At 64.1% G+C, this 21,211-nt stretch overlaps 1 protein-coding gene across 1 annotated transcript; it reads right to left on the reverse strand.

Moving 5' to 3' along the window:
- Window positions 1–2,983: 2,983 nt before the first annotated feature.
- SNX18 (sorting nexin 18) lies at window positions 2,984–19,625 on the reverse strand. The gene is made up of 2 exons (XM_028524935.2): window positions 17,911–19,625; window positions 2,984–3,386 (listed from the first exon to the last, which is right to left on the reverse strand). Exons 1-2 carry the CDS (start codon window positions 19,505–19,507, stop codon window positions 3,133–3,135), a joined length of 1,851 nt encoding a protein of 616 aa, XP_028380736.1. The 5' UTR covers window positions 19,508–19,625; the 3' UTR covers window positions 2,984–3,132.
- Window positions 19,626–21,211: the final 1,586 nt, after the last annotated feature.

The following is a 21,211-nucleotide window of genomic DNA, read 5'->3' on the forward strand; positions in this document are numbered from 1 at the left end:
CGCCAGGTCCTTTGTGCTCTGGATCAGGCCGGTCTGAGCCGGTCCTCACACACTCTGCTACTTTTCTGTGTTCGTCTTTCTCGTGAAGCAAATGCCCTCTCTGCACTACCGGGGGAAAATAATTATAACAGTCCACTGAAGCTCAGAAATAAGCAACCTTGGTTTATTTTTAAAAGATAAACATGGCTGATCTGCACTAATCATAACATCTTGAAGGAAATAGAACAATATTCCACATTTTTAGTCTATAAATAAATAAAACCCTGCTTCACTTCTTGGACTAGCCGACGGGAAGGGGGACGATGCCGGCGGGCTGGAAGGTGCCGGGCGCGGGGCCGGACTCTGAGAACACGGCGTGAACGGAGAACAAGGTCGGGTGCTCTGGGGTGCAGGGCACTGGTGACGGTCACCGGTGACGGTCAGCGGGCTCGGGGGCTCTCCGTGCCCGACCCCACCAGCCGAGGCAGCCCTCGGGTCCTCGAGACGGGAGCAGCAGGGACCTGTGAGGCAGTGTCCAAGGCCCGGCCGTGCTGCAGGGCATCCATGGAGACCCCCCTGCTCGGGCCCAGGTGCGCCGGCTCCAGGCGCCGCTCCCCCACGCACCCCCTCCCCTGGCTTAAATGGGGCCGGGGGGCCACAGGGACTTGAAGAGGCAGAGGCAAACTGGCCTTCACCTGAGTGGCCATGCCCAGCCCCCTGCGGACGCCTCTGCATGGTGACTATGCTCAGAAGGGTGGGTTACAGAAACAAGGACCAAGTGGTGGCGTGAGGGGCTTGATAGTTTATTCGTGAAACCGGCGCCACACCGGTCACAGTGACCAGCATGCATGGGAGGGCGGCTCTCCCCCGGGCGCCGACCTCGAGGCCCTCTGCGTGCGGACATGTCCCCCCAGGACCGAGAAGGCCAGCGAGGAAAAGGACTCCGGTGACAGGGAGCGCCAGCACCTCCCGTGTCCTGCCCCACGGAATTCACTCAACCCTCCCACGAGTCAGCCGCATCACAGGCCGTCGTCAGGAAAACCAAAGTCCTCCTTGAAGCAGGGGCGTGAGCTCGCCCTTCGTGTTCTCCGGTCCTCGGTGGCTTCTGTAACGCGAGCTGCGTCCACCCCGGCCAGCACGCAGTCCTGCAAGACACCCCAGAAAACTTCCGTGCTATCACAGCACGCGTTTAGTGATTTTACTAAAAAAAAAAAAAAAAAAAAAAATCAAACCACCATGAAAATAAAGAGGCAAATAAAACCAATTTTCAAATCATTTGAAAAGCTTACGTGTCCAATACAGACCCGAACTTAAATTAAATGCTAGAATCACAATCTCCAAACTTCCGCCATAAAATGAACATTTATGCACACACGTGGGTTTTGTTCATCCAACTGTATTTTGCCATCAGTAGGAGACAGTTACCCTTGAGAGAACAACAGCACGTTTGGTCACACTCATCCGTGGCCGAGACTTCAAAGCCACAGGATGTCAGGTCTGGCTCCAGGTTCCCCAAGGGACAAAGTCGTGATCGAAACGACGACACTCGGACCTGAAAAACTCAGCCCACGTGAGGCTGCCTCCGAGAGTCAATGAAGGTGCCACCGAGCGGTGGTTTGAGCGAGCACCCTCTTCTCGAGTGGGTGCGACTCACCAGCCCTTCTGGCCGACCTCTTCACTCCCCAGTGGGCACGCCGACGCCCAGGGGCCGCTGAGCCGGCGCCAGCCGCGGTCTGGAGAAACAGCAGCCCCCGGGACCCCGCAGGGCCAGCCGTCACACCCGGGACCGCGAGAGCCCCATCACGCCCGGCTCAGCGGCCACGAGGAACATCGAGATCTCGGCACTCCGAAGCCGCAATCTCTTTGTGCTTTTTAAATGAAGCTGCTTTGGAATCTTTTTGGTATTTATCAGCCATTTCTATTTCCCTTGTGATAACAATAAAAGAATATATTTAAGGTGATTTGTACTGTTCAACGTCCCGGGGGCTCCTCGGTCCTTGAAAGCAAGCAGCCGCTCCAGCATCTTTCGGCATCTGGAATAGTAGCGAGTATTGCTGGTCCCTCCTCGGGTTGACACTAGCGGCGTCGCCGTGTAACACTGAATATCTCACAGACGTCCCTGAAAAGTGTCCGAGTGAGTAAACGATGAATCACAGTGGAGTCTCAATTGGTTAACAGTGTAGATCCATTAAAAAAAAAAATCACACTGAATAGGAAAAGAAAATCTTCAAGCTAAAAATAGAAAAAAAAAAGGGGGGGGACCCTCCTACGAGGGACACTGAGCGTGTCCTCACGGGTCCTGGGCTTTGTCCCTGCTGGCTGGGTCCCGCTCTCCCCGCACGGGTGGGTGTGCCCCTGGGGACCACCCACCTCGCTTCCGGGACGCTGGTGGGACCAGTCCCCATCACCGCAGCATCTCGGGAACAGGGGGGCCCCCTCTCCTGCCCTAATGGACTTCACACGCCGTGAGGAGCGCAGAGCCCGCTCCGCTGCACTCACCGTGGGATCAGGGGACAAACCCCGCGTGCCTGTGACGGCGCCCTCCCACCCGCCCCAGCGACAGCGGCGTGAGGTCCCGGCAGGCAGGCTGCGACCCCAGGCACCCCTGGCCCTTCACTCTTCCCATCAGGAAAGCTGGGGTTACTCGAAGGGGGAAGGGGCGGAGAAAGGAAAAAAACGTCGGAAGGCACGAAGTCGCATAGCTGCTCTAGCTGGAGTCTGTAAACAGAGGACAGGCTGAATTTGGGGGATCCCGATCTGTGCGAGGGGAAAGGCACCCGGAGCAGGCTGCGGCCTGGCCGGCTTCTCGGAGACCCTCCTCCGTCGGTTCTGAGGTCTACCAGGTAGGCTCTAAAATACCCATACTTCAAAAAGCAATAAGGCAAATAGTATAATCGTTATTCCAAAAGTTACAATGGTAGTGTAGGCATACAGAGTATAACTTAGTTACAATGCGTGGTACTGTTTCCACTGCGGAACCGCGGTAACCGTTCCTGCCCTGCGTCATTATGAATTCAGCCCAGTTCCAGTCAACACAAAACCAGCCTTGTGCCGCCACCGAGCGCTGGCCATGGCCCCCTGACAGCAGTTTCTTCTGTTCTGCTGCGGGAATTATTCTCGAGCTGGAGGAGTCCCCCATCCGCGGTCCGGCCACTACACGCTGTCGTACTTGTGGAGAGCTTCCTCCAGCTTCTGCGTCACTTTTTGGAAAAATATGATCTGCTGCTGCAGGAAGTGCTGCATCTGGGACTTGAAGTCGCGCACCCGGATCTGGTGGAAGTGGTGGATCTCGGCCAGCGTGGCGAACGAGATGGTGTTGCAGCGGTCCTGGATGCCGTCGGCCTTCTGCACCTCCATCTTGCCCTCCTCCACGTGCCGCCGGCTCTCCTTCACCTTGGTCAGCGCGCCTGCAGGGGAACAGCGGCTTCAGACAGCGGCAGGTGCGCATGCCCCACCCTCGAGGGCCCCCGGGCTGCAGGGGCGGGTGCCAGCAACACCTGCTGGGCAACTGCAAAGACCCTCGGGACTCAGGGGTGACTGTGCTCACTTACTGGGACGGGAACGGGAAGGAACCTGGTCAAGCTTCCTGAAACTCCGATGCCGGCGTCCCCCCTGATTAGAACCCACATCCGCCCCTGACCAGGGGACAACCCTGCCTCTCTCCCAGTAGAAATACTATGAGCAACAGACACTAAATGGCAGAGAGTTGCCCCTAAAACACAAACCAAGAGACCCTGCACCTCCCATACCCCTCAGAGACAAGGTCTGGCACGCGCAGCATGGGCAGCGGCAGGCCTGCGCTGTCCGTGTGGAAAATGACACGACAGACTCTGTACCGTGTGCTCCCCGCTGCGACCTGCTCCCGCCCCCTCCCTGCACCTGGAGAGTCTTCCTGGTGTGAGCGACACCCCAGAGCCTGCCGCCCGCTGCCTCGGAAGGCCTCCCACAGGAGTCGGCACACAGGGCCCCGGAGCCTGGCGGAAGCAGGTCACACCCCCTCGGGCCGCGCCCCAGGCTGTGTCACCAAAAAGTGCATGGGGGGGGGGGAGGGGAAGGGCGTGTGGCCCTGTAAGACACAGAAGGGGGCCGGTGTCCCGGGCAGGGGGCACAGGCTGCCCACGGGTTCTTGGGAACGAGTGACGGCAAAGCCCCCAGCCCCCGAACACAGCCAGCCCGGGGAGTCAGACCCCCCCCTGCCTCCAGCAACAGGAGGGAGGGAGGGAGATGCCTGCCTGGACCCCCTCGGGGGGTCAGAGGACCCGACCCCGGGGGGGAGGGGGAGGGGGAGCTGGGGGCTTTGTTTCCGAATGCCCAGCACAGCCCGTGGGGAAGTGCACGAGGCCCCACTCCTGGGCCTCCTCGGATCTCCTGCACGGCGACGGGGCGAACACGGCCCATAAGGCCCTGACAGGCGGCAGAAGGCGTTTCAGACACAGCCCAAGACCTGAGAGTTTAGAGCCCCCGACAACACGTTACCACACGTACATCCGTGTGCGTGCACGTTTCATCGGTATTTCCTGACCGTGGTCTTCAGTGAGAAGCGGAGAGCCCCCCCCCCCCCCCACCGCTGACCCTCGCAACTGTGATGTGGGGTCCGCTCTGTGGAGAAGCCACGTCACGCGTGTCGACACGGCTTCAGGAGGACCCCCGACCGACCCCACGGGCAAGCCCGGCACCCGGAAAGTCTCGCGCTTTTTATACAAACACTGACACTGAAAAGACCAGGAAAGTGTGAGACGGAACTAAAGGCAGAAGTTTTCCCGGTGACGACTGAGCACAGGAAACTCAGAACTACTGGCGTAGGGAGGTTAGGAGAGAGAGAACGGAGGGGGGAGGACAGGGCGTGGAGGGACGTCTCGGGGAGAAGTCTTGGGGGTCAGGTCAGACCTCTGCGTGCACGTGGGGGTGTCCACAGAGACCGCCCATCTGCTGCACCCACTGGGGGCCGCTGGGGCCGCTGGGCTGGGTGGGTGCTGCTCTGCAGGGACACTGGGCCCATCTCCAAGCCTGCCCTTCCCTGTGGGGACGGGGCCCAGCACAGGGACCCAGCCCGGCTGGGGCTGTGCGAGGGTCAGCCAGGCTTCGGCCCGTGGGGCTCCCAGTGGGGTCTCACTGTGGTCTCAGAAACCGCACGCTGTCACAGCAGCAGCAGGCGTGCCTCCGCAGGAGCCAGTTCACAGGTGGAGGACACGCTGGAAGCCTTCGCACGCTCTCCCCCCGGCGCGGCGGTGAGTGGGAAACAGGAGGCCCAAGGGAACCCCCGGCATCGAGCACCTTTAGGCTTTCCAAGTGGACCTGCTGAAGGGGCCGAGGAGTCTCGGTACCCCCCCCCCCCGCCCAGTACGAATGTACTCGGTAAACCACCAAGGTGCTGCCCTCTGCAAAGCCCCCGAGTTTCCGGGGCAGGAACCCGACTGCACTTCGCAAGCGTGCGGAGGGCCCCGCACGCTCTGCCAGCGTGCGACAGTGAGCACCCACGAGCATCCAGGGCCCGCCGCCCGCAAGCCCCCGAAGGAGCCCCCACAGAGCACGGAAGGGTGGGCACCGCGCCGGGACACGGGGTGCGGGCGGACCCTGGAGTCGGCCGTGCCGCAGGACCGCCGACCATGCAGCTCCCACTGCGGGCTGGGCCATGCACGGGGACGGGATGCGGGTGGGCAGCGTCCGCGGCACACGGCAGCTGCCCACCAGCCCGGCACACGCAGGGCACCGTCCCTGCACGACCCCCAGTGCGTCCGCGACTCTGGAACAGACGCCGCCCCTCCCCCCACACCCAGGAAACCGGGAAAGCTGCTGCTCCGTCCCTGCGGGCCTCCGTGTCACCGGGCAACCAGGGGAGAGGGGAGACGCGGTCTGAGAGCATAACCGTGGGCAGAGCACACACGGCAAATATTTGGAGAGGAAACTGGAGCGCGAGGGGGCCAAAGGGCAGGGTGGGCCGAGCGGGGCAGGTGAGCAGGACAGGTGGGGCTCGCCCGGCCGTGCGGGGCACGCCTCCCCCAGCCTCCCCACCCTCCCCAGGCCCCTGCCTTGTGTTTGACCCTCGTTCCAGAGGCCTCGTGTGTCCAGGGAACTCTGCACAGGCCTTGCAGGTCCCCCGGAACCTCGCCTCGTCCACGCCCCTGACTGCGCCTGTGAAAGCCACTAATGGTCACAAGGTGTTTGACTTTCTTGTCTCTGCAGGGACACGACCAGGGCGCCCCGGACCAGAATGTGAAACGGCAGCACAAACGTCACGGTCTTCCCCATCGGTGGGCAGACTGAGGTGGGGGGAGGGGTTGGGGGAGGGGCTGTGCCTGCCCCCCCCCCCCCCCCGACGGGGAGATGATGTAGATTAGGAACCACCACAGAAAACAGTGACAGTGACTCCATCAGGGACACACGGGCTTCACCCTGGTGAGGGGGACAACCCAGCAAATGCCATGCAGCAAACTAGGCACGGAGGGCAGAAGGCCGCCCTCAGGGGAGGGAGCGCCCCCCGAAAGCCAGTCCTATTCAGGGGCTCGGCTGGCCCACCGCTGTGGAGCATGGGGGGCGGGGGGCCCCGGGGTGGGGGGGGCAGGTATGAGACAGGTTTCTAAAGAGCCTGGGTCCCGTCTCAGGGGCTCACGCGGCTGCTGGGGGGACCGGCGTGGGAGCCCGAGACGATGAGGGGCCTGTGTGGTTCGACCGGACGACTGTGCACGCATGTCTGCACGTCACGTGTCCTCACTCTGAGAGTTCTAAACGTCACCAGAGAGGCAGGGAGAGCCGACTCCTCAGTGCGGTCCGGCCCCCAAGAAGCGAGAGGCCGGCGAGGGGGAACTCCCGGGCCGACACGGGCCGCCCGACCCACACTGGACTTCCCGGGTTCGGCCCTCGCAGACTGGGTGCCCCACAGTGCTGGCCCGGCCCGGCGGCCCCATGGGGAGCGGGCACCACGCTTCTTCCAGGCGTGCCCCTGGCCACGCAGAGGGGGGGCACTTCCCACCGCACCTGGAGGCGCAGAGAGGGACAGTCGCTGCCAGCGCCTGAAGGGCGAGGGAAACACATTTTTTCTTATCGTGGACTCGATACCGGAAACAGGCAAAGAGCTGCACACCCCCACTTCCAAGTGGTTGCCGGAGGACTCTGCCCCGCCAGCCCCCCGCCCCCGCCCCCAGACAGCGCCGCGTCACCTTCCAGGCCGGAAAGGGACGCGAGAGAATCCGTACGGTAAGCTCGGCGGCACAGGCGGCACACACAGGGCCCACGGGCCGAGTCTGGCCTCCCCCTGGTTTTATCCAGCGCCCCCCGGACAGCGGCCCCCAGGCCCCAGGCGGAGCCAGACCACCTCCACCAGTGCCGCCCCTGTGCCGGGCAGGAGGGGACAGGGGCCCAGAAGGCTACGGGCCGGCGGAGCGCTCCACCCAGCCCTGGGTTCGCTGGGCGGCCCCCTGGGCTTCCTCACAGGATAGAAGGTTCCCTCAGAAACCACCCACCCCGGACCTCGTCCCTGAAGGGGCAGCAGAAGGCCCCCCCCCACCCCCCCGAGCTGAGCAGATGCCCGTGGAGCAATGTCACACAGCACCCCCGGCCCGACCGGGGCCAGCCCTGCTGTGGCCTGAGCCGTGGGCACCGGTGCCGGCTCAGCCCAACGCGCAGCACCCAGTCTGCTCGCCAGCGGCCGGCACCCTGCGCTTGGGCGCCTTTTCCCTGGGGAATAAACCTGTTTGTGCAAAAGACAAGCGTGGACTCAGGAAACTGCCTTCACCAGAAAGTAAAACCCAAGTTTCTTTTTTCTGGGGAGATACAGGGAGATCGTAGCTAACATCACTCGACCGGCCGCTGCCCAACGGATGAGGCCCCCCGTGGGGGGCGGGAAGGGACCCCCCGGTCCTCGGGGGAGGAACCAGGGAGCCCGCAGCCCGCAGCCGGACTGAGTGTGTGCCTCTGAGCGCGCACAGTGGGGCGGGGCGGGGGGGGCGGGATACTTTCCGAGAACACACTTCTGGCTCCCAACTGCTCTCCCTGAAGGGTGTCGGGTTTTCACTCCAGGACTGCAGCCATGGCCCCGGGGGTCACAAGCCGCTCCGTGAGCTGTCGGGCACTGCCCAGCGGGCAGCTCGCACCCCCGCCTGCCTCAGTGCGCCCACAGCGGGCCCCCCGACAGGCCCCAGACAGGCGCTCCGCCTTGCTTTATGGTCAGCCACTTAGCCTTGGGGACGGCCCCTGCATCCGCTGCTGTCAAGTGAGGAGCACCGCGGCCCCGGGATTTCCCAGCCTCTTCCAGCTGGCAGGGAGCGGGTTCCCGTGGGCGCGGATCCTCAGGCCGGCCACCGCTGGCCTCCCCTGACCCGGTCACACACAGCCAGCCAGAGACAGACAGAGGTCCTAGAAACAGACCGTCTTCAAACAGACACGAAGCAGGAGCCACGGAACACGGAAACCTGCCAATGCCCCTGTCTCCACCCATCAGCACCCGGTTCTGGGGGAAACCAGGAGTGTCCCCCTGCCAAAATGCAGTCAGAGGCCCAAAGAAGGGGATTTCGGAGCCTCCCCGGAGCCCCGCCCCTTTCTCGCCATCCCCCTCCTCTTCCCGCCCCCTGCACCACCACCGTCTGCGCCCAAGCCGAAAACCTCCAGGGTAACTCTAGACGCCTCCGGCCGGCCAGGTGTCTCGGGTTCACCAGCTCCTCTGCACCCGCCCTCGTGCCGGCCTCTCTGACACCCACAGGCCCGTGCTCGGCCGCCCGGAGCCCTGCCCGCAGCCCGGGCAGGTCACGTGGCAAGGACGCCCCGCAGGGCCGCAGCCCCACTTCCGAGGCCCGCATCCCGTCGGCGGGCTGGGGGTCGTGAGAGCGCGTGCCTCAACGTCCCCCGGGAGGGTTACGTGGACCTGCTGTGTATGAAACGTGAAGCGTCGCGCCCAGAGCAGAGTGAGCCCTGCGAACATGCCCGCTCCTCCTACCTTGACTCACGTGTCGCTCCGAGGTTTCCTGCCCTCAGTGCCACCCGCCTGCCCGCCCCTAGGACAGAACTCAGTGTCCGACCTCGGCCGGAGGAGCCGCGGTCCCGGTGCCAGGCAGAGGTGAGCGCAGACCCTGGCTCTCCGTATCGGCCGGGGGGCCTGGAGGTCCCTTTGCTTCGCTGCCCAGGCCTCCGCTTCTCCAGGCGCCCACAGGCCTGCACCCTCTGGCGGTGGGGGGGGGGTGGGGAGGCCACAGCTTCGCCAGGTGGGAGAGGACCCCCAGCTCACACCCACCGGAGCCCAAGGCTGGCCCTGCTGCTGCACTCGGCCTGACGCGGTTCCCGCTGACGCCGGACCACGTGCAGGACAGCCGTGCCCCGAGACCACAGCGGGGCTGAAGGCTCGCTCCTGGGTCTGTGCCTCACGGTGTCCACCGCCCTCCTGCCCTGCAGGCCGTGGAAGGGTGGGGCCCACGCAGCCACATCGGGCCCGGGCACCCGACACGGGCGGAGAGCGGCTGCAGCGCCGGCACGGTCTGCACTGCCCTGCGCTGCACACACGCTCTGTTGTCATTTCAGAGAGCACATGACCGGCTCGCGAGGGCGCTTGGTGTGCACCGGCCTCGCGTGACCACCCATCAGGGCAGCACCTGGCTGCACCGCACACCCCGGGGCAGCAGGTAGGACTGGCCCGGGCCTCCCCCGCGCCCCTGTGAGGTCCGCACCACGACGGGACTTCCTGACGACGACGCGTTTCTCGGAAGGGATCCCGTCGGGAACAGGGTCTTGGCCCGTGTCATCAGTTCGGGGTGGGCCCTAAACCCAGTGTGACTGGCACCCCTGAAGGAGAAGACACCACAGCCCAGGAAGAGTGACACGCGAGGGTGTGGGCGGGGACTGGAGGGTGTGGGTGGGGACTGGAGCTGGTAGGCCCAGGAGCAGCAGGGACCTGCAGAGGCAAGACTCGGGAAGGGGCGTGGGATGAGCCCCTGCCCCCAAGCCGCTGGGGGAAGCGTGGGGGCCCTTCCAGCACCTTCGTTTTGGACTTCTGGGCTCCAGCCCTGGGAAGTTAATACCATAGCTGATAGTTAACACTTAAAATTATTCGCTCCACAAAAAGGTCCTACCACGTTAGATTCGAGGAGAGTGAGGCCGAGAGAGGCCCACAGCCCAGGGTCCCAGAGTGCGCTGGCGGGGGCTCAGCCCCACGGGGTGCGGGCTCCGTGCCCACGAGTGCTCCACCGCCACCCTGCTCCTGCCTGGGGCCAGACCCCACGCACCCCACGCACCCCCCGTCCAGCACGCGGCTGCCAGGGGCCCTCCAGCTGCCCAGGTGCTCGACCGCCAGGTCATGCATGGGCCGGTCAGTGAATCCTCTGACGCTTCCGCAGCAGAGGCCGATGGAGGCTGACAGACCGTTAAACACGGAATCACGGACAGAGGTGAGAGCTCCAGCGCTGGGAACTGACGACCAGCCGCCTGGGCAGGTGCAGCCCACGGACCGTGCTCCCAGCGTCGCCGCAGGCGGCTCCTCCGCCCTCTGCAGGTCAGGTTATACTCCTCCCTGTCACGCTCCCATCCTGCAAGCACACAGCCCCTCAGCGCCCCCCAACCCCGGAGGGCTCCTCCTCAGTCTGGGATGCCCCCCCACCCCCATCGGGCCTCGCCCCACCGAGCCACCAGTGCTCCTGCCACCGGGACCATCCCTCTCCCCGTCCAGGCGCCCACAACGCCCCCTCCGTCACCTCCTGCTGCAGCTGCAACCCCGGCAGCAGGGCGAACCTCGGGGGCGCTTCTCTGAGACGGCGCCAGCGTCCCGGCCGCAGGCCCCGACGCCCGGTGGGCCCCGTGCACCACTGGGGCCGCTCCGGGGCTGCCTCGGGGAGGCCGCCGGCGTCTGGCCCTGGTTCTGTGCACAGAGTCCCTCTGCCCAGAACGCCCTTCCCTCGCCCTGCCGGTTGGGCCTGCTTCCTCGCCCCAGTTAATGACCCCCCTCTGTCCTGCATCACACAGGGCACACGCCCAGGACTGCACCTGCCCCTCACCGACCTGAGCCCCTGGCATGCGGCATGGCGGCTACCGCGGGCCGACCAAACCTGTTCTAGAGCGTTTCCAACGTCAGCCCCGCCCCTCCCGCCCACGCTCCTCTGAGCCCAAACAGGACCACCCTCCGGAGGGCAGCCGGTGCTGACCCCCAGCCTCCCCCGCGCCACAGGCTCTCTGGCCCCCTTCCCGCGTGCTCCGACTGGCACCTGCTCCCCACACGCCCTCCACACACACCTGCCCTGCCCCCCTGCAGAACTGCCCCCGGGGGGTGCAGGCATGCACCGCTTCGCCCCAGTCACTCCACGGGACGCGTGCACGTTGCCCTCTGGGTCTTCAGCTTTCCACTGAGCAGCAGGGGCCCCCAGTGAAGGTGCCAGAGCGAAAGCTCGGGAAGCAGGAGACGTGCACCTGCTCAGGTTTCAACACCTGGAATCGGCACCGTGCAATCCCGGGGGGCGGGACACCAGCGTCCCTGACACACGAAGGGAAGCGTCCCCGACCCCCTCTCCCCCACCCAGTGAATTCTGCAAAGTCGTTTCACAGATGCACAAGCCTGAGACGCTTGAATCGCTCACATGTTAATGAGTAACGTCACCCATCCAACACACCCAGATCCGACTCTTATTTCCCACGCTCTGTTGAACGGTCACCCACACTCATATCAACAGAAAAACAAAAATGTTCTAAAAACCACAGGAAACCCCTATTTCAAATCCACCAGGAAGCGCTCACTGATCGCTGACCTCATGAACTCAGCGGATGCCCCTGAAGCACGCACGGCGCCCACACAGCCGTGGGCACAGAGTGGACGCGCGTGAACGCTCGGCCCCGCGGGAACCAGGCAGAGAGCCCTGCGCACAGGCCCTGGGCAGCAGCCAGCCCTTCAGGCGACCGGCCAGCGCCTGGGAGGGGCGGGGCTCCGAGGGCGGGGCTTCAGGGCCGGCTCCCCGCAGGGGAGGGGAGGCTCTCGCCCACCCCACCTGCCCCACTAGCAAACCCCTCCCCCACCCCGGCATCTCAGGGGATGGACGTTCCACTCTTGCTTTTGGTCCCTCTGGACTCCCCTTCCTTCCTCTCACTGGCCACCTCTGATCCCTCATGAAAACCGGCTGATCTGACCTTTAAAATACATTCGGAGGCGTCCCCACCCCGAGCCTCCAGGTCTCTCCCTGGGTGGGCGGGGCAGTTTCCTGCTGGGTCCCCGCCCACTCCGCCCCCCACACTGCAGGGCCGCCCCTGTGTGCAGAGGTCCCATCAGCCCCGGCTCAAACCTGGCGCCGACTCGCACGGCACTCGGGCCGTGACAACAAGTCCCGACAGTGCCCCACGTCCTACAAATCAGACCTTCCAGGGAACCGGATCCCCCCTCGTGTCCTCTTGGAGCCCTTCACCTGGCCTCCCCACCGCTCTCCACATGCCTGGCACGTGCCCATCCCAGCACCTCCCGGGTGTGGAAAGTGCCCCCTGTCTGGTTGACCCCTCCCCCCTCCAGGCCTCTGCTTCTCAGCGAGGCGGACCTGGACCACCCTTTTGAAAACCTGGTCCCACCCACTCTACCCTGCCCTCTCCCACTTCCGTTCCTTCCCCACCCAGCATTCCAGCCTCCCTCTGACTCCCTGCTGTTTGTCCCCCACCCTGTTAGCACGGAAACTCCCAAGGGCAGTGGCGGCCCGTGGCCACCAACACAACCCGGCATCTTCACCCGTCCCCGAGCCACGCCGGGCACTGAAACCCCTGCTGCACAAAATCAAGGACCTCATGAATGAACCTAATAACGTACCTAGCCCCCCCCCCCCCCCGCCCCACCACCATCTCCCTCCCTGCTAAACCACACAGAAAACTGCTCGATCGCAAGGGGACAGGCGGACCGGGAGGGAGGCGAGGGGGCCAGAGGGAGGGGCAGGAGGCAGCATGCACTGCCCGGCATGCACCCGGACTCGGGGGCGCGACGCAAGTGCAAGCCCAGCGACACCAGGCGGCGTCTACTCCCGGGAAGCTACTCCCGGCGTCTACTCGGAGGGACCTGTGCCCCTTGCTGGAGGGAAGACTCACCACACTCCTCAGCCTGGTGGCTGGTCACTCACCCCTGTCACCGGGTCAGAGGGGGCTTGTCCGCCCAATGCCCACGCCAGGCTCCAGTGGATACCACCTCCACCCGCAGCACCTGGGGCCCGTTTGCCCCCGTGACCTGAAGGCCAGACCTCGGTGGGGAGCAGGGTCCCGTCCGTGCCCCCTGCAGACAGACACAGGCCCAGTCTGTGCTGTGCATCCAGGCGTCATAGTCTCTCTACACGGACCCGGGCGTCGCTGCACCAACTGGTGACACTGAGCTCAGGGTGTCGTGGAGTTGCTGACGTGGCGCTCGATTCTGGCTTTACAAGACTCTGAGACCATGCCTCGGGTTCCTACTCGGCCTGAAGGAAGGGACAGAGGTCCAGGGCAGCGCTCTGACTGGAAGGAGGCCGAGCCCCTGCCCCTCCCCAGACGCCCGGGGCTCTGGGAGCGCAGGACGGGTCCCTCTGCCCCTCGGGCTCTCCGGCGTCAGCCGCAGCCTGGGGGGGGTCTTCTCGTACGATTCCCAGGGAGCCTGAGCACCTGCGACGGGGCGTGAGCAGTGTCCCTGAGCTTCAGGGCCGAGCCTGGCCAGGGACCCTCTGCCCCACACCTGTGTCTGCAGCTGGGAGCTCCGTCTCCATTTCAGCAGCCCCCCAGGTCACCGTATCTTCACTGGGGAAGTTCAGACGGGGCCAAAGGGGAAGCAGACGGCTGGGGGTGGAAGCTGGCGCTGCTAAGGTGGAGAGGATGAGCGAGCTCCACTTCCAGCCCCGAGCGTGCAGATGGAGGGCGAATCTGGAAGCAGCCCACTCCCCAGGCCTGGTGTCTGGGTCCCCGGCGCCACCCTCTCGGGGCTGTTTTAGGCCCCGGGAGAAGGGGGCACTGGACGGGGAAGGGCCCGCGGCGGCCCAGCCTCACCCAGCGTGCCCCGCGGGGACTCGGGCTGTCATCTTTAATTAACGTGGGAGGGACGTGAGGCCAGCGGTCCCCGTGGTGAGCGTGGCCCGGTAGAGAAACTCGACCTGCCGCCCGACAGGCCCACTGCTGGCACGGGGTCCTGCGAACAGGAGGCCCCATCTGGAGCGGTGACAGAGGGCAGGGAAGTGGCCCCTGGATGTTGCATTTAAGAGGACAGAACACGGGACGCTCCGTCCAGAGTGTCGTCTCGCTCTGTGTCCCTGCCTCCCACCCCAGACTGCGTTTCGCCGACAGGCCCCTCCGACAGGACTGCACACCCGTCTCTGGGGTGAAACAGCTTCCATGCCAGTGACCCGTACAGTGATCCCCAAACCCCGGGGCGGAGGCCGCCAGTCCACTGAGCACACACTCACCCCGCAGCGCCCCCCGGAGGCGAGCCGGGCGCTGCGAAGCCAGGGCCCCTCCACCAACACTAAGCTGGACTACATGTCAGAGGTCAACCGTCTCTTTGGAAGCACAACAGGCTGAGCTAGGGAACCGGTAAAAACACATTCTCTGCTGTACCCCACACTCGCCGGCGCCAGCGTGATACAGGCACCCTGCAGGCGGGGATGACAAGAAGAGACCATCCAGACCGCAGGGTCACTCGGAGCCGTGACGGGCACGTGCCTGGTGCCCGGCAGGCGTCGGGGAGCAGGGAATTAAAGCAACTCCTCCTAAGTCAGAGCGACACGGAGTAAACTCCCAGCGGACTCGGAATGCCCACCCCCCGTCCTGCGGCCCGGAGCAAGCTGCCTTCTTCCTCCTGCACTCCGCCCCGTGGACCGAAGTAGACCTGTTTATCTAAGACTCTACCCGTGGAGGGAAAAAAACCCCAATTCTAGAAATCTCGTTTAGCTGCAGGAACCATATGGCTCTCTTCAATTCTGCAGAGAGAGAGGACTCACAGCAAAACCACCGTCCGGCCTGAGCAGTGGTTTCCGTGGGAAGTGTGGTCCGAAACCGCCAGCCCACCTCGGTGAGGGGCCCCCTTCGGGTCCCCACGTCCGCCGTCCGTAAGTCCGCCCCGGGAGCCGCTCTTTCCGAACGCCCGTGAAGACAGGCCGCAGAGCGCCCGGCCGGCCCGCGGCACAGCCGTCGCTCCCGGGCTGCGAGCCGGAGGCCCTGGAAAGAGGGTTGGGCGGGGGCGGGGGGGGGGGGCGCCAGGAGACGCCGGCGTGGGGCCGGAAGCTAGGGCAGGGCTGAGCCGGCCGGCCGGTGGTGGGGAGGTGCTGGGGCAAAGCACTGCAGACACGCTCGGGGTGATGAGGAACTGAACCGCTTGATTTTATTTCACTTTAATCAAGTTTAAACAGCCACACGTGGCCCGCAGAGCCGGCGCAGAGCGGACGAGCGCTGGCCTGGAAGACAAAGAAGCAGCCCCAGGGCAAACGGAACAGCTCAGAGGGGCCCAGGGCACCCGTCCCGTCCCCCAGGAGCTACGGGGGAAAGCCCAGTTAACCCCCCTTCTCAACTGCTTCAGCGCTGAGCGTGCTCTGGGTCACCCCGACAGACGGACGGTGAGGGCAGGTGACACGCGATGGGGCAGGTGACACGCGGTTAGGAAGTGGTGAGGCTGCCACGCTCTCGCTGCGAACAACGAGAACTCACGCTGAGAGAGTTACTCTGCATTCTCAAACACCTCTCTAAACTGGAACGTACACTTTGGACCACATGTTCACAGCCCAAGACGGTTTAAACAGCTTAAAGATTTTCATCTTTGTTGCCGCTGTGGCCGCTCTCCTTTGACCTGATGGGCGTGGGGGGGGGGGGGCGGCGGGGAACCACCTGTAAACAGAACTCCAAGTGCTCCGACTGGACAGAAGTTCATTCCAGTGTGACTGCAGAGGGGGTGGGGGGGTGGGGGGAGCTGCTGTTTACAAACACAAGTTCAAGCACCCAGAGCAACCTCAAAATGCGTTAGCCTGGCTTACGGCACCTGTCTCGTCTGCATCCCTGAAAGCCGCACTCCTGGGCACCCTGGACGACCACAGGCTGTGGGCACAGGCCTCTGGCCCTGTGCTCGGCTCACCGCGGCTTCCGACGGCAGCCCGTCCTGGAGACGTGTCGTCTGGGGACACGGCCCCCTGGCACACGGCGCGCCAAGGCCACCGCACCGACAGCCTGCATGGGTGCCAACCGGCGGTGTGTCTGAGATGCCCAAAGACCGCGTCCAGCGCCCCTGAAGCTGTCTAAACGACATACAACGGTGCTGGAAAAGGAAGTTTCTCGGACCCCAAGCCACAGGAGACAACTCTAGTTTTAGGATCAAAAAACGAAATAAACCACGTGGTTTAACACTTCACATGAAGACCATGACTGCTGGGAAGTCAAAACAGGCCTTAGAACCAACACCGCGCGGGTCCCGACAAACAGCTTCCAGAGCGGGGCGCCCCCCGAGTGCGCGGTCTGAGTGACGGGGAGACCAGGGCAGGCGCGCCCAGTCACCTGTGCCCAGGCCAGGCCGCAGGTGTGCGCACCCGGCTCCACCCTTTCACTATTTACCAACAAGCTGCCTGAGTCCACCTAAGCACGTGAAAAGGCCACAGGCAGGGGTGCAGATGGACCCAACACAATGGACTTTAAACGCAAGGTCCTGCATTCGAGGCCCAGAGTCAGCCCGGCCAGTACCAGCCAAAATGTCTCGATTCCTAACAATTTACGGGGCGGGGGGGTGGGGGGGGGGCATAGGGAACGCAGGAGCAGGTCCGGCGCAGGCCGACAGAGAGACGGCTGCTCGGGTACCTGGTTCACCTTCAGACTGCCTCCCCCAAACATTAACCACGGAGAAGGTGAGGACAGCCTGCCGCCACCCGTGCCGCGGATGTTTCAGGGCTCCTCCGCCGGGACCAGACCGGCTCCAGGTGCCCGAGGCCCCGCCCCTCCGCGTGAGTCAGGCCGCGTCACCCACTGGGAAGGGGAAGGAAGCCAGACCGCCGGCTCCCAAGGGCTCAAGGGCTGACAGAGAATGAGAAATAGTCTAGTTTTGTGTGGCTCCAGGGGACAGAAAGAGAAGCAAGAGCCGAATCTCAGTTCAATACAAGTAAGAATAAGCCCAGGATCAGGGCTGCTCCACGCTGGGCAGGGGAGGGGGGGAGTCAGGCTGGGTGACTCCCTCTACTCCCCCCTCCCCCGCACTGAGCAGACACTGGCGCTGGCAGGACCACAGCCCCCCCCCCCCCCCCCCCCCCGCCCCGGCTCTCCCACTCCCAGCACCCCATCCAACTGCACACCACCCCTCGGAGTCCTGATGTAAAGTGCTCATCTGCGAATTCCAGGGCTTCACCAGCCGTCAGGGGCACCAGCCATTTCTAGCAAAACGAGCTCTGACCCTGGGCAGCTTCTGGCGTCTCCCTCGACACCGGAAACGATGCCCTCAGACCCGACATTCGGCATCTGTACCTTCTAGGTAGTTTTCCACACCATTTCCCTACATAATCTTCTAAATTCCAGCCTTAACAGACTCCAAAATCAAAACGACTGGGCTTAAACAGATTGTCTTAAAACTTCCTGAAATTCTACAAAGGCTGCAAGCAAGAAGGACGGGCAGGAGGTTCTCGGGCTGCCCCAGCTGGCGCCTCGGAGAACCGGTCCGGGTTCCTCTCTACCCACGCAGGGGCGGAGGGGGTGCAGCGCGAGGGCAGACTCACCTGTAGTGGCCGGTGGCCACTCTTCCCACTATTCCCAGGCTTCCGGAAACCCATCACTAAGTGACAACGCAGTCTTCCCAACACACGCCTAACGTGGTTTGGGCCCCCTCTAATTGTACCCTAGACGCAGATTACAGATCCCAGAGGTGCAAGGCCAAGTGCTCACACTCCAGCATGATGTCACAGAAAGCGCCAGTCTGAGAGAGATCAACAGCATTTCTGCCAAAGCCGCCACCGCCACCCCCCCCACACCCCCCACGCACTCCGCACCGTGGGCTGCAAAAGCCGGCTTTACCTTTCTGCACGTGGATGATGTCCGGGAAGTTGGCCAGGTGGCCTTGGTACAGCGCTAACAGGTCCATGACGGGGTCCAGGTCCTGCCTGGGCTGCTCCGCAAAGAGCTCGCCAATGGCGTCGTAGGCGTCTCCGGTGAAGGCGATGGCCTGGTTCAGGCCGGCGGAGAAGGCCTGCTGGTCCAGCTCGAAGGCCTGGCTGAGGCCGCGCAGAGACTGGCCCACCTTCTGGTACTCCTTCTTGAACCCCGTCACCTGCTTGCGCGCGAACTCGGTGGCCGTGTGGTTGAGCTGCAGCGCGCTGTCGTCCATCTTCTTGGTGAAGCTCTTGAAGCCGTCGATGCGGCTCTCCACCTCCTGCAGGTCCAGCGCGGCGGCGGGCGGCGTGCTCAGCGTCAGGAAGAAGTTGGCGCCCACCATCTCGTCCCTCTCGGCCTTCCTCTTGCCCTGCTTCCAGGCCTTCTCGTCGGTGCCGCTGGGGCAGGTCAGGAAGTGCTGGAAGACGTCGCACTGCGCCAGCACCGGGTGGCTGGTCATGTGGTTCATCCACCAGATGAGGCCCTTCCTGCGCTTGGAGATGAAGTCCTCCTCGAAGCGGCCGGTGGCCTGCTTCTCGGGCAGGTGGGGCACCGAGATGACGGGGAACTTCTCGGCCAGGCGCGCGTACAGCCAGTCGAAGTGCTTGTAGCGCCGGTGCACCGGCACCTGCGTGTGCGTGGGCACCAGCTTGTAGGAGATGTAGCTCTTCATGCCCTTGAACTTGGTCTGCTTGGTGGGGTCGTCGATGGTGCACTGGAAGGGGTAGGGGTTCTCCTGCCACTCGGGACCGTAGGGCCCCAGCACCACACACAGCTTGTCCCCGTCCTTGACGAAGCCCGAGGCCTCGCCCAGCACGAAGGCCTCCCCGCCCGACTTGACGAAGGTGGAGAAGCGGTTCAGGTTGCGGCTCACGGTGGCCGAGCTCTTGGCCCCCGACGGCTGGTGCTGCGCGGGCGCCGGGCCGCCGCGGGAGCCCAGCGACAGGTCGGAGCGCGTGGACAGGCGGTAGCGGCCGGCGCCCCCCGCCGACGACGAGCCGTCCAGGTCCGGGTAGGCGCCGCTGCCCAGCGCGCCAGGCTCGTCCGCCACCGTGGAGGCGTCGTCCCACTCCTCGTCCCAGTCGTCGTCGCTGCCCTGGCTGGGCTGGTAGCCGCCGCCGCCGCCATAGAGCTGCTGGGGCGACGGCTGTAGGGCGCCCCCCGGGTACGGGAGGCCCGCGCCGGGGGGCGGCTGGAAGGAGCTCGGCGGCTGGAAGGAGCCCGGCGGCTGGAAGGCGCCCAGCGGCGCGGCCGGCAGGGGCTCGAGGCCGCCGGGCGGCACGTTGGCGTAGCGGGCCGGGGCGCCGGGGCCGCCGTCCGGCGCGGGGACGGGCTCGGGCGCGCGGATCACCTGCACGTAGGAGGCCGGGAAGAGCCCGCGGTCGCCGCGGCTGTTGACGCCCTCGAGCCAGCCCTCGATGTCCTGCTCGCTGCACAGGCTCAGCACCTCGTGCTCGCGCAGCGAGATCTCGCCCGGGTTCTCCGACCTGAAGTCGTACAGCGCCCGGGCGCGCAGCGCCATGGTCCCGGCCTGAGCCGCCCGGCCGCCGAGGGCCCGCGGAGGGAGCCCGAGGCCGCGCGCTGCGCTGCGCCCCGCCCGCCCGCCGGTCGCGCCCTCCTCCCGCTCCGCGCGCCGCCGTCTGCGAGCCGAGCTGCCGCCGGGGGGCGGGGCCCGCGGCCGCCCACGTCCCCAGGCGCGCCAATCGACCGCCGAGAGCCGCGCGCCAGGCGAGAGCAAACGATGTCGGAGCCGTCGCCCGCCTCCGGCCCGGCCCGCGCCGCCGCTGCCCCCTGGTGGCCAGTGCCAGTACAGCCGGCGCCGCGGTGACTGGTGGGTGCAGGTGGCTGCTCAGTAGTGGATGGGCTCAGACTTCTTTGCGCTTTTAAGTGGGAAAGCGTCTCCTGGAAAGGAAGTGAACACGGTGTTTGAATCCTCGGTAAACGCCCCCACTCCGAGCGCTCGGGGGCTGGTGAAGGGCTGTCACGCGCGCGCCACAGCGATTGCGCTGTGAAGACACGGGACGCCTCCCGGCTGCCAGCGCGGGAGCCTGCGGGCCGCGCGGGGCGGGGAGGACGGGAGCGCAGCCGGGGGGAGCTGCGGGTGACACCCCGCGGCACCGCGCAGTTTGCGGCTCTCTGAGGGCACGTGTCCCTGCTCCTCCCCGAAATGTGCGTCGCGCAGTGAGTGACAGCCTGGGCTGCGCTTGAGTGCACCTGCTGACCACACCTACCTGTGTGGCGGTGAGTGAGCCACTCACTGTCCCTACTTTCTAGAGCAAAGCCGAGTAACTCCCGTTTTACAGACGGGGGAAAGGAAACGGGACGTGAGTACATGGCAGTCTACGGGGTGAACCCCGTGTACGGGTTTGCTGCTGCTGCTGCTGCTGGTACTTGGAAAGCAAACACCCTGTCCGCCTTCATAAAGGAAATGTGGGTCCCAGTTCCCAGCCAGGGGTGTGTGCACCGGGACGATTCCCGGGGTCACGCCCCGCCCCGCCCCTCTGAGATCAGTGAGCATTCTCCAGTGCGGGCTCTCTCTCTCTCTCTCTCTCTCTTCCACGCTGTATTTGTAACATTTTAAAGATAAGTAGATTTAAACATCGCTGCCTGAAATAGTAATCAACTCCAACTCTTGCAGTCACTTTGTTTCACATCTTTTTTTTTTTTTCCTTCTGTGTGTCATTTGCCGGAAGCCTTTCTTCTCATAATCTTCTCTTATTGAGTCTGCCTAATTATTCCTTTGAAGACGCCTCTCATTGGGATTCAGCGTTCATATGTCATTAATTTCAGCCTGTCTTCTGACCCTTTTCAAGCAAGTCTGGGAAACACGCCAGAAGAGCACGCAGTGTTTGTAAGGGCCATGGTATTCCAAGCATCCTGCACAAAACCACCAGCCCAGGATACCAGGGCTGCTCCCACGGTGTTTATTTATAATGCAAAACCTCAATTCAGTTCAGTAAGCAGATTCGAAACGACAACATCTTCAGCTGGAAATCCTGGGCTGGGGCTCTCCTCCCAGCAAGCAGCAGAGGCCACTGGATTTCAGTGTCAACAACGCATGTGGCCAGAAACATGAAGCCGACATTTACGAAACACCTACAACACAATTTGCTCTATGTACTAACTCATGAGCAGCTACCATATTTAAGATCCATGCATTCAGTTTCCCCCTTGCTAGTCATCTGGTAGATTCTTCTTAGGCCCAAGAGTGTATTAACGTGACATA

Source organism: Phyllostomus discolor, chromosome 3, assembly GCF_004126475.2.
Source record: "Phyllostomus discolor isolate MPI-MPIP mPhyDis1 chromosome 3, mPhyDis1.pri.v3, whole genome shotgun sequence".
Taxonomy (NCBI): Eukaryota; Metazoa; Chordata; class Mammalia; order Chiroptera; family Phyllostomidae; genus Phyllostomus; species Phyllostomus discolor.